This window comes from Mustelus asterias, chromosome 12 (assembly GCF_964213995.1).
Source record: "Mustelus asterias chromosome 12, sMusAst1.hap1.1, whole genome shotgun sequence".
Classification (NCBI taxonomy): Eukaryota; Metazoa; Chordata; class Chondrichthyes; order Carcharhiniformes; family Triakidae; genus Mustelus; species Mustelus asterias.
This window is the reverse complement of record NC_135812.1, coordinates 18481794-18494610: the sequence shown is the minus strand read 5'-3', so window position 1 is coordinate 18494610 and position 12817 is coordinate 18481794. Positions and strand designations below refer to the sequence as shown.

The following is a 12817-nucleotide window of genomic DNA, read 5'->3' as shown; positions in this document are numbered from 1 at the left end:
AACTTAATTGCTGTCCGAGGATTCGAGGTGGACCATTTAGGACGGAGATGAGGAGACATTTCTTCACCCAAAGAATGGTGAGCCTGTGGAGTTCATTACCATTCACAGTAAATTCATTGCAGTGTTAATGTAAGCCTACTTGTGACACTAATAAATAAACTTTAATCCAGCCACCAGTGCTGATATGGAGCCCCTCTGCCTTCTGCGAGGACACAAGTTCAATTCATACCAAGTTCCCAAATGAAGACAATAACCCAACCAAAGTTTTATTCACTGTCTGAGAAAAATTAACCTGGTGGCTTCTCTATTACATCTCCAAGTAAGGTTAGATCCTAAAATGATGCAGTCACATCAACAAGATCTGATGATTTTCATTTATTAACAATTAATATCTCCTCCAACTGACAAGTTAACTTGCAAGACAAATTTAATAAATGGTGAGAATGGTGATCTCCTGGAGGGAACAGCTGTGTTGTTTTATTAGGTCACCTAGAGGGTCATAGAGTCATAGAGGTTTACAGCATGGAAACAGGCCCTTCGGCCCAACTTAAACCCCAAAGCTAATCCCAATTGCCCCCATTTGGTCCATATCCCTCTATACCCATCTTATCCATGTAACTGTCCAAAAGCTTTTTAAAAGACAACATTGTACCCACCTCTACTACTACCACTGGCAGCTTGTTCCAGACACTCACCACCCTCTGTGTGAAAAAAGTGCCCCTCTGGACACTTTTGTATCTCTCCCCTCTCACCTTAAACCTATGTTCTCAATTTTTAGACTCCCCTACCTTTGGGAAAAGATATTGACTATCATTATTTTATAGACAATTCAACAGCTGCTCAAAATGGCTCCATATCACAAGTTAAAAATGAGAATCAAAGCTACTGAAAGGTGCTGAAAGCTGTGTGCCGCACAGCGGGATGCAGCATCCAGTTTTGTAGACTTTCCGTGACTATGGCCCAGTTGGAGCCTCACCCCTGCTTGTTTCTGGCATTGCCATAAAGTGATCCTACCACCATTTGACAGCAAATGGTGTGTAATATAAAATAATTTATATATTACACAGTGCGGAAAATGACCATTCGGCCCATTGGATCTGTGCTTTTGCTCCATTGAACCTCCTTCCACCCTTCTTCATCTAACTCTGTCAATGCATCCTTCAGGTCGTTCTCCCTCACATGGTTATCCAGATTCAGCCGGTTGCCCCAACTACTACTTGTGAGAGTGAGTTCTACATTCTAATTGGTCTCTTGTATTCATGGCCACGACTTCTGCTTTTCCCTTCGCTGCCTCTGGTCTATCAAATCTTCTCTCATCATTTCTATCAGGTCACCCCTCAGTCTTCCCTCTTCTAAAGAAAATAACTCCACCTTGTTCAATCTTTCATGCAGTTCCTTTAACATAAAAAATCATCCCAAGATACTTCACTCAAACATAGGGCAGACTTTTCCCGTCCCACTCACCACGGGAATCATAGCGGGCGGGACACAAATCATGCAAAGGTCCGTTGACTTCCGGCAGGATTTTCCAGCATTGGGGCGAGCGCGACCAGAAAATCTCATCCATAATGAAGGAATAATCAATGCCATTCCTCAGCAGGAGGTATTGGGGATTAAAAACACAATTAGAGAGGTAGGTTTTGAGGAAGGGTGTTCAAGGAGGAGAGAGTGATGGAGGGTTACAAGTGAAAATTCCAGAGTTTAGGGCCATGATCAATGTGGAGGATGCAGAGGCAGGCAAAGCAATTTCAGGATATCCAAGAGGCCAGAGCTGGAAGAACACAGAACTCTTAGAGGCTAATATGGGATGAATGTTGGCTTGGATACCAGGGAAACTTCCGACCATCTCTTTTTGTCCTCCAGAGCAGATGCCCGGTCCCTGTTTCATGCCTGATTTAAAACACAGCACATCTGACAATACAGCACACCCCTTTGTGTTGGGATGGTTAGCTTGTGGGCTAGATGGCTAGAGAGTGATGCAGAATGATGCCAAGGGTGCATGTTCAACCCCTGTCCATGAAGGTCAGCCTCCCACATCCTGACTCATTTTGTGGAGTGCTGCCCCTCAAGCTATATCTAACCAATTGTCTTTCTTTAATATAAAGAGTGGATTGGGGCTTATAGAAAAATAGAAAATTACGTTTAGGTTTATTGATTAGTGTCACAAGTAGGCTTACATTGACACTGCAATGAAGTTACTGTGAAAATCCCCTAGTCGCCACACTCCGGCGCCTGTTCGGGTACACTGAGGGAGAATTTAGCACGGTCAATGCACCTAACCAGCACGTCTTTCAGACTGTGGGAGGAAACCGGAGCACCCGGAGGAAACCCACGCAGACACGGGGAGAACGTGCAGACTCCGCGCAGACAGTGACCCCAGCCAGGAATCAAACCTGGGTCTCTGGCGCTGTGAGGCAGCAGCGCTAACCACTAAAATAGAAGCAGGAGTAGGCCATGCGTCCCTTTGAGCCTGTTCCACCATTCATTTTGATCATGGCTGATCATTAAGATCAGTATCCTGATCCCGCCTTCATGGGAACATAGAAGCAGGAAGCAGGAGTAGGCCATTCAGCTTATTACCTTGCCTTCCTTCACCTACACCGTCGTATCAATCTCGATTTTACATTCAATTCCTGAACCTTCGCTGGGTTGAGCTGGCCTTTGGTGACAGTAACAAAGACCTTAAAGATAGTTTGAAACTGGATTTTCAGTCTGAGTTTGGGGGAGGGGGGCGATGTGGTGAGAACCCTTTTTATTGTGTTAAAGGGTAAATCCCATGCGGCTGTGGACGTGTTACGACAGCTGTGGAAATAAATTCCAAGAGACAGAAGTGACTTTTAATCTGCCCTTCTGAAACTGTGTTACATAAATGGCTGCTGAATGAAGGGAATGAGAAGAATTCAGCCACATGGACATATATTACTCATGTACAAACCCGTCAGCCTGCTCCTGTACTGCTGCAACTGTGTTAAAGTGTCTCAATATTAAATCTTTCCACAGTGAATTCTCATCTCATTTTGCCCACGCAGAAATGGGTAAATAAATATGCTCGGCTTAACGGTCAGTCCAACTGTTAAGAGCAGCTACCTTCTTAAACTGGCAAGTGTGCGGCATGGTGGCACAGTGGTTAGCACTGCTGCCTCACGGCACGAGGGACCCAGGTTCAATTCCGGCCTCGGGTCACTGTTTGTGTGGAGTTTGCACGTTTCCTCCCATAGTCCAGATGTAGGTGCATACGCAGGTTAGGTGGATTGACCATGCTACAGTGACCCTTAGTATCAAGGGATTAATGGGGTAAATTCTTGGGTTGCAGGGATAGGGGCTGGGTGGGATTGTTGTCGGTGCAGGTTTGATGGGCTGAATGGCCTCCTTCTGTACAATAGGGATTCTATAATCAATCCCTGCCTTTCTAAGTGACTGTTTATCCCGTCTCTTAGAATTGTTTCCAATAATTTGCTCACCACTGAAGTCAGACTGATCAGCCTATGGTTTTCTGGCCTATCCATGGCACCCTTTTTAAATAATGCTACAACATTCGCAGAATTCCAATCCTCTGGTCCCCCACCTGTATCTAGTGAGGATGGAAAATAATCCTCAGACATCTGCTATTTCCTCCCTGGCTTCCTTCAACAGACTGGGATACAATCCATATGGCCCTGATAATTCATCATCCTTCAAGGATGCTAGGTCCCTCCAGAACTTCCTCTCCCACTCTGTTTATTGTATCTGATATTTCACACTACTCCTCTTCAACTAGAATGTCTGCATCATCCCTCTCCTGAGTGAAGGTGCAGACAAGGGACACAATCTTACCTGTCGTCACGCCACAGTGTGGCTACAGCATGGTCGGAGAGTTAGGCAGCCAGCCAAATCTCCGTTCGCTGCAGCGGGATGGGAAAATCCCGCTGACGTGAATGGTGATAAGATTCTGGCCAAAGTACTCAGTGAGAACCCTGCCCGCACCTTCTGATTCGCTCTCTCTTTTCCTTCTCTATGAACGGTATGCTTTGTCTGTATAGCACACAAGAAACAGTACTTTTCACTATATACCAATACACGTGACAATAATAAATCAAATCAAATCAAAAACCCACAAGTTACCACAAGTTACCATGCACATTTCTGATAATCTACCCTTTCCTTAGTTATTCTCTTAACATTTTGGTAAAACATTTTAGGATTTTCTTTGATTTTACCTAACAATGTTTTTGGTCTCAAAAGAGAAAATGCTGGAAAATCTGGTCTGGCAGCAACTGTAAGGAGAGAAAAGAGCTGATGTTTCACCTTTGTCAAAGCTAAAAGGCATCGAAAGTGGGAGATATTTATACTGCAGGGTGAGGGAATGAAAGATGAGTTGTAGCCACAGAAACCAGGGGAAAAGAATGCTAATGGCTGCTAATATTTTTGTTCTCTATCTTCTCTTTGGGCTTCACCCCTTCACTTTCAATGGTCCTGTCGGCTTTCCAGAGAATAAAGTCTTTTGTGATTGTCACAAGCCTCCGTTTTTTGCTTTATCTTGGCCTGTATGCTTGTGGATATGCTATGGGGTTAGGTGCATTGGCCATGCTAAATTGCCCCTGAGTGTCCCGGAATGCGTAGGTCAGAGGGATAAGCGGGGTAAATATGTGAGGTTACGGGGATAGGGCCTGGGTGGGATTGTGGTCGGTGCAGGTTAGATGGGCTGAATGGCCTCCTTTGCACTGTAGGGATTCTATAACCAGGGGGCCTCTGAATTTGGCAGCAGTACCTTTCTCCTTGGCCGGCAGTCTGGAGTAAGTGGCAGACACATTTCTGACAAATCCCTGTTTTGAGTTGGACACAAGTGCCCTTTAACGGTTCTGTGCTGCTGAGCCCATTACTGCTGATGCCTGCCCGTCCCAGCTGTTCAATCCAGCAGCTGGCACCAAACATAACGAGACAAGTAGCTGCAGTTTTCTCCTCAGGCCAGCTGCGTGGGACTGGTTCCTAATCCAGGAATAATTGCGCAGCGATAAACAATACACGCACCCATTGCTTCGACTCCGCTATTCAAATTCTACATCTGCAGTGGAATCGCTTAGAATCAGATCCAGAGATATGTTTAAAGTTTTATTTATTAGTGTCACAAGTAAGGCTTACATTAACACTGCAATGAAGTTACTGTGAAAATCCCCCTAGTCGCCACACTCCGGCGCCTGTTCGGGTTACACTGAGGGAGAATTTAGCACCTAACCAGTGCATCTTTCGGACTGTGGGAGGAAACCGGAGCGCCCGGAGGAAACCCACACAGACACGGGGAGAACGTGCAGACGCCACACAGCCAGGATCCGAACCCGGGTCCCTGGCGCCGTGATGCAGCAGTGCTAACCACTGTGCGCTCTTTGTGAGGAGGGAAAGATTTCACCCGGTTCCCTCACACTGCGCACAAAGGCATTCGAGCTTTTTGTTTTTCCCCATTTCATTAACATGTCAGAAAGCACTGACATTTTATCGATCGCTCCTATGCACTTGCAGATTTCTTCCTGCCCCATTCAAATTCAATCCTCCATTTATAATCAGAGCATCATTATGCAACGAGTGCTCTCACATCATGAGTAGCACAGTGGTTAACACTGCTGCTTCACAGCTCCAGGGTACCGGGTTCAATTCCCAGCTCGGGTCACTGTCTGTGTGGAGTTTGCACATTCTCCTCGTGTCTGCGTGGGTTTCCTCCGGGTGCTCCGGTTTCCTCCCACAGTCCAAAGATGTGCAGGTTAGGTTGATTGGCCAGGTTAAAAATTGCCCCTTAGAGTCCTGAGATGCGTAGGTTAGAGGGATTAGTGGGTAAATATGTGGGTTGGGCCTGGGTGGGATTGTGGTCGGTGCAGACTTGATGGGCCGAATGGCCTCCTTCTGCACTGTAGGGTTTCTATGATTCTATGATTTATCCCAACTGCTGCCACTCCCTAGTGCTGGTAAGCAGCTTCTCTTTCTCTCGCACATTGTCGTTGCTGTTTTGCGGCAAATGTGAAGATCCTGACAGCTTGTGCAGCCGGTAGTCAGGATCTGGCTAAAAGAGAACCAAGGATGCAAGCGGTGGTGTAGAATCTTAAAACTGATGCTTAGAATCATAGAATCCCTACAGTGCAGAAGGAGGCCCTATGGCCCTTCCAGTCTGCACCAACACCAATCCCACCCAGGCCCTACTCCCGCAACCCTACATATTTACCCTGCTAATCCCCCTGACACTAGGGTCAATTTAGCATGGCCAATCAACCTAACCCAGACATCTTTGGAGTGTGGGAGGAAACCGGAGCACCCGGAGGAAACCCACACAGATACAGGGAGAACGTGACACAGGGACAGTAACCCGAGACCAGAATCAAACCGGGGTCCCTGGTGCTGTGAGGCAGCAGTGATAATCACGTTAATTCTTATGGAAGATAGGTAAATGCGAATATGGGTAAGAGGAGGGTGGGCTGAACTGCTTAATAAGTCGCCGGCCCTCACTATCTAGACTCACACGTGGTCTAAGCAATGAGTTCCTTCAAGAACTGAGAGGAAAGGCTAAAGAAAATTGACACACAAAGAAACAATGAGAGATCAGCCCGTCAGAAGTTGATGCTGCGTATTGACCTTTGATAATATCTGGTTGTATCTGTTGCAGGCAGTGATAACATGATAATTGTTTGGAATGTGGGGACAGGGGAGCCCCTGATAACTCTGGATGACCTGCACAGCGACCTGATTTACAATGTTTGCTGGAACCGCAATGGCAGCCTCATCTGCACCACTTGTAAGGACAAGAAAGTGCGCGTCATTGATCCGAGGGAGCAACGCATCATTGCTGTAAGGTTTTCCACCGGTCCGGAACGTGTTTGTGCTGCATGGTGTTTGAAGTTCCAGTATTTGATTGTGTCCATTGGGCCCTCGCCCAATTACATGTTAAATTGCACCATTTGGAAAGCAGGCGAGTGCGATGTGAACTGCGATGCCCTAATTAAGATGAGCTTTGTCTTTATGAAGCAGATTAACACTTACTGAACAATCCTAAGTGTGCCAAGACTTCCACTAACAACCAGTTTAAAATGATCTGTCATGGTCGCAGTGTGGCTCACTTACGCGAGCTAGTTGTTACTTATATTCATACACGGGGCTCTGCCCTATGTACACGGAAGGAACATGTGCATGCCTGGCACTTTTTGTTCACCTAAACAAAAGCTTAAAGAATAGTCATTCTCTGGTTTATTCCCCAGAGCAGTGCCTTGACCAATCAGAGACAACCTGCCTGGTTGGAATTTGAACAAAGCTGGGCAGTTAACTGTTCCGTGCTGCATTCTCCATGGCAATGGCTCCACCAATCAAAGTCCAAAGAACAGTGCAGCACAGGAACAGGCCCTTCCATCACCTCCACTGGCCAACAAATCAGCAGTCTGTCCTGATGCAGTATAAGTTGTTATTCCCCCGTTAACTTTTTGTGAGCAATCCTGATAAGGGCAAGACAAGAGCCAAAGATAGCAGAGTATGTCTCTTTTTCCAGCCATACTAAAATATTACTCAATAACTATTTAAGTACTAAGCGACTAATTAAAAGAAAGAACTGATTAATATTTCCGGTAGAGTATATCCCATCTCTGTGTGAACATTCAGTTGAGATGAATGCAAAGTAACTGGAAGGTGGTATACAGTGTGTTGGAGTGATGGGTTTAATTCTCAATTTGAAAGATGCTGCTGTGGGAAATGTGCTAAACAAGGTCCACACAGCAGCTCGTGGGAGATGCAGGATTGAGCCAGTTTAGAACGACTAGATGAAACCAAGTGATCTCTCAGTCTACGGGCGCAACCCGCAGCACGCTTCGGGGCGGCCGAGGACAGTTTGCAATTGGCTGGCGGAGGGATAGTCTGTTCCCGCCATTGTCAATGGGATTTCCTGTTGAACACACCCCTCGCCGCCACAAAACCCGGGTAGGGGGCACGCCGATGGTGGGACTGGAAGATCCCGCCGGCGTGAATGGCCTGAACCATCCCGTCCCACGTATCCATTTAGTTCAGAGAACAGGAGAGGTGAAAAATGCACTTAGAAACTCCAGCACCAGCTTGGTCCTGTTCTGTGCTCTTCCCAGTGTAATAAGCTGAAAAACCTTCAGCTGAAGTCTTCACGATAACGCGGACTGGAAACTCTCGGTCTTTGTCCTTTATTGAGCCTTCAGTACCACTGGCCATGGTTTTAGTTAGGGGAAGTACAACAGTTCCTGCAACTTGACCTGCAGGTTTCCAATCAAAATGCTTTGAATTTTGGCACAGTTTACACCACATTAACATTCCTCAGGATTCAGCAATTTGGCATCACTGGTGACGCCATCAGGATAAGGTGAACTTCCATTCATGGTGTCACCTACTGACGTCAAAGTAGGTGGTGTGGATTTTTTAAACCTGTAAATTTCAATTCCAAATCTCTTCCTGCACGAGTGGGGCACTAAGGCAGACTTTTGTCCGTTTCCACAGCTAGTAATTCCTGGAACAGGTCACAAGTCTGTCACCAGGGGCTTATAACTTGAGGGGTGCCACTCCACACCAAGCGTGGCTGAGCAGGCCTCTCTCCCAGACATTGGTGTGTTTGGAAGGATTCACAGGTTGACACACTCAGCCTCCTTGACCGCTATGAAAAGACCTTCCTTGGCCATCAAGTCCTGGGGTTGGACTCAAACCTGGAGCTTCTGGCTCCGAGGCAGGGACACTATCCACTGCGCCACAAGACCTCCTGCAATTATAATAATGAGATTAATGGGAGGTGTGTTGAATTATTGCTACATTTCTAATGGGGGAGGACACAGCCTGCATAAATGTAATGACTTAACCTTGCTCTCAGGACATTCTTTGCAAATGTTAATTTTGGAAGTTGAACAGTAGCTAATATGACAGCTGATTTGCACACAAGTGTTGGATGAGGTCGGAAATGATAATCCAAAGAAGGGAATTCCACATTTCCCTTTGAACATACCAAGCATCACAGGGTTTTTTTAACATCCAACTGGGTAAGGACCTCAGTTTAACATCTCACTCAATAAGTCGCACATTTGACAAGAGCAAGCTGACATTTGAGAGGGAAAAGACAGCTCCACCATTGAGAAACCATTAAAAAAAATCAATGACGAAGCTCTTGGATAATATCAAATATTGATACTTCATTGAATATAGGAGCTACTAATGTTGTGATATGGAATGTGCCTGGGCGAATATTTGCTGTTTTAGGGTAAATTCCCACATCTAAATTTGACATTCAGAGTTAAAAGTAGATTTCTTATCACTTTCATAGAATCATAGAATCCCTACAAGTGCAGAAAGAGACCATTTGGCCCGTCGAATCTGTACCGACTCTCTGACACAATTACCGAGGCTCATAAGATCCCGCCAGGGGCCAACAGAGAATGCCGTTTTGCAAGCCTCACCTGCCCCAATTTCGGGGCGAGCGTGCCAGTAAAATTCCGGCCCATATCTTACCCAGGCCCCCCCTCCCCTGACCTATTCCCGTAACCCCACACATTCACCACAGTTCAGATACTGGTGATTTTTTTCCCCCTGTGGGTACAGATTAGTTTAAGCGGCTAAAGAGTCTCATGATTAATAACTCTTGCAGTTGCTCTGTGCATTGACATTGTAAATGTGTCTCAATTTCCTCTGCTATTTCTCACCAAATGGTAGATTTGTTTGTGTAGAACGTGCTTGCAACGTTGCCACACAGTGTGACTGGAAGTATCCTTACCATCGCCCCTCTCTTAAACTTGGAACCTGCAGAGGAAAACCAAAATCCTTTTAAATATTTACAGATGATTTACATGTGAGTTTTCTTTCCAGTGATGGGGAAAGTCCTGATACATGGGGCCAAGTTCTTGCCTCTGGATTTACACACATTTGGATTTTTGCTCGGGGGTCTTGTGTTCGCTCAGTTCTCAAGTCTAGTGATATAACAGATGATGCTAACTCTTCAGCACTTCGTAGAAATCATAGAATCCCTAAGATGCAGCAGCAGGCTATTCAGCCCATCGAGTCTGCACTGACTCTCCAACGGAGCATCCTGCCCAGACCCTATCCAAGTAACCCCACGTATTTACCCCACTAATCCACCCCCCCAATGCATCTTGGGAGACTAAGAGGCAATTTTGCATGGCCAATCAACCTAACTGGGTCATCTTTCGGACTGTGGCAGGAAACCGGAGCACCCGAAGGAAACCCACGCAGACACGGGAAGAATGTGCAAACTCCACTCACCCAAGTCGGGAATTGAACCTGGGTTGCTGGCACTGTGAGGCAGCAGTGCTAACCACTGTGCCAAGGTGCCACTTTAAAATGAGTTCAGTAGCGAAATGTATTTCACTATTGAGCCTGCCAATGTCGGTAGTTCTGCTTACTTTATAACCAGGGAGGATTGCACACTTGAAGAGAGATTGAAAATGAGATATATTCCTGGCATAGAGAGCTCCAAGTTGTTGGGTTGTTAAATCTGTAGCTGTATTTAAGGGAAAGCTAGATAGGTTGGGTGAAGGAAAATGGAATTGATTAAATTTGCAGAGCTATAAACACCAGCACAGATAAGCTGGGCTGAAAAGCCTATTTCTGTGCTGTAAACTCATGTAATTGTATGGGCTGAATTTTACACCGGCAGGATTTTCCAGTCCCGCTGAAGTCAGTGGACTTTTGAATGGCTTGCCGAATTTTACAGCCGTGCCCCCACCACGATTCCATGCTATGCTTTTGTTTCATTCTTTCCTGGGACGTGGGTGTCACTGGCAATGCCAGCCCATCTATCGAACTGAGTGGCTTGCTAAACCACTTTGTTGTGTCCCCAAGCACTTTTCTTTATTTATTCGTGGGACATGGCCATCGTTGGTTGGCCAGCATTTATTGCCCATCTCTAATTGCCCTTGGAGGGCAGTTGAGAGTCAACCACTTTGCTGTGACTCTGGAATCACATGTAGACTAGACCAGGTAAGGACACCAGATTTCCTTCCCTAAAGGACATTAGTGAACCAGATGGGCTTTTCCGACAATCGACAATAGTTTCATGGTCATCAGTAGATTCTTAATTCCAGCTTTTTTTTATTTAATTCAAATTCCACCATCTGCCGTGGTGAGATTTGAACCCGGGTCCCCAGCACATTAGCTGAGTTTCTGGACTAATAATCTAGTAATAATACCATTAGGCCATCACCTCCCTATTTACCACTATCGTCGGAAATGCGGCAGCCAAATTATGCACAGCAAGCTCCCACAAGCAGCAATGTGATAATGACCAGGTAATCTGTTTGTATGATGTTGATTTGAGTGATTAATATTGGTCAGGACACTGGGGATAACTCCCCTGCTCTCCCGCAAAATGGTTCCATTAAATATTTTACACCCACCCGAGAGAGCCAACAGAGCCACGGTTTAATATTTCAGCTAAAGGACAGCGCCGTTGAGAGTGCAGCACTCCCTCAGTACTGCACTGGAGTGTCAGCCTTGATTTTTGTGCTGGAGTTAGACTCTGAGGCATGGATTGAACCATGGATTGGTGCACAAAACAAAATATAACTGCCATCCAAACAGCTCAAATCACAGACACCAACCTTGTTGTTGGGCATAATAGAAACACAGAAACCCTACAGTACAGAAAGAGGCCATTTGGCCCATCGAGTCTGCACCGACCACAAACCCACCCAGGCCCTACCCCCATATCCCTACATATTTACCCACTAATCCCTCTAACCTATGCATCTCAGGACACTAAGGGCAATTTTTAGCATGGCCAATCAACCTAACCCGCACATCTTTGGACTGTGGGAGGAAACTGGAGCACCCGGAGGAAACCCACGCAGACACGAGGAGAATGTGCAAACTCCACACAGACAGTGACCCAAGCCGGGAATCGAACCCAGGTCCCAGGAGCTGTGAAGCAGCAGTGCTAACCACTGTGCTACCGTACTAATGTACTGTATAGCTGTGCTGACCATGATACAGGGAGTAAATGGTACCAGATAATAACTACAAGACCAGTCCCCTCACAGCTCAGCTGATCCCAAGTTGATCAATATATGGCCAGGGTTCATTTCACTCTTCATGAAGATCTCGTAGCAAAATGCTCTCTGAGTTGGCTAGCCCACCAATGTTGAAGGTCAAGGCGTGCACATGGGAAATTGCCTTGGGCACTATTAGTGTCATTACATTGAGGAATTCAATCCAATAATTTATATCAGTATGATCACTACTGTGAAATAACAGAAACCCTGGTTCGAATCTGTAATAAGTCCTCAGAGGCAGAAGTCCCTTCACCAAAATCCCTTTATTTACAAGTCTGACAACAGCATACAGAGTGCTAGCAGTGAGCAGTCCACACTAGGAGTCCCAGAGGAACTCACACTCCTGGTTAAATACAAAGCAAGAAGCTCCCTGATTGGCCCATCAATTTGCCCCCTTAATCGGGAAGTTCATATTCTAACAGGCCCACCTCAATTGGTTAAATTGGTGAAATAATGACAGATTAAAGTCATTACAGAATCCCACCACGGCAGATGGTGCAATACAATAAAAAATCTTGTATTAAAAGTTTAATGAGGACCATGAAACCATTGTCGATTGTCATATAAACCCATCTGATTCACCAATGTCCTTTCGGGAAGGAAATCTGCCATCCCGACTTGGTCTGGCCTACATGTCCAGATCCACAGCAATACGGTTGACTCCTAAATGCCTTTAGGGATGGTCAACAAATGCTGGCTTAGCCAGTGAGGCCCACATCCCATGAATGAATAAAAAAAATTTATTACTGCAAAACAGCAACTTACCCACAACTCTCCCTCTGGGCTCTATCCCTTCTCGGAGG

General features: G+C 45.9%; 1 protein-coding gene across 5 annotated transcripts in view; it reads left to right on the top strand.

Annotated features, from left to right (window-relative positions):
* Positions 1-12817, top strand: part of LOC144501291 (coronin-6-like) — a 303060-nt gene that overhangs the window by 257285 nt on the left and 32958 nt on the right. For all 5 annotated transcript variants that reach the window (XM_078224864.1, XM_078224861.1, XM_078224860.1 and 2 more), the window contains one exon: positions 6626-6807. In XM_078224864.1, the coding sequence (XP_078080990.1) occupies positions 6626-6807 (182 nt within the window). The remainder of the gene's footprint in view (positions 1-6625; positions 6808-12817) is intronic.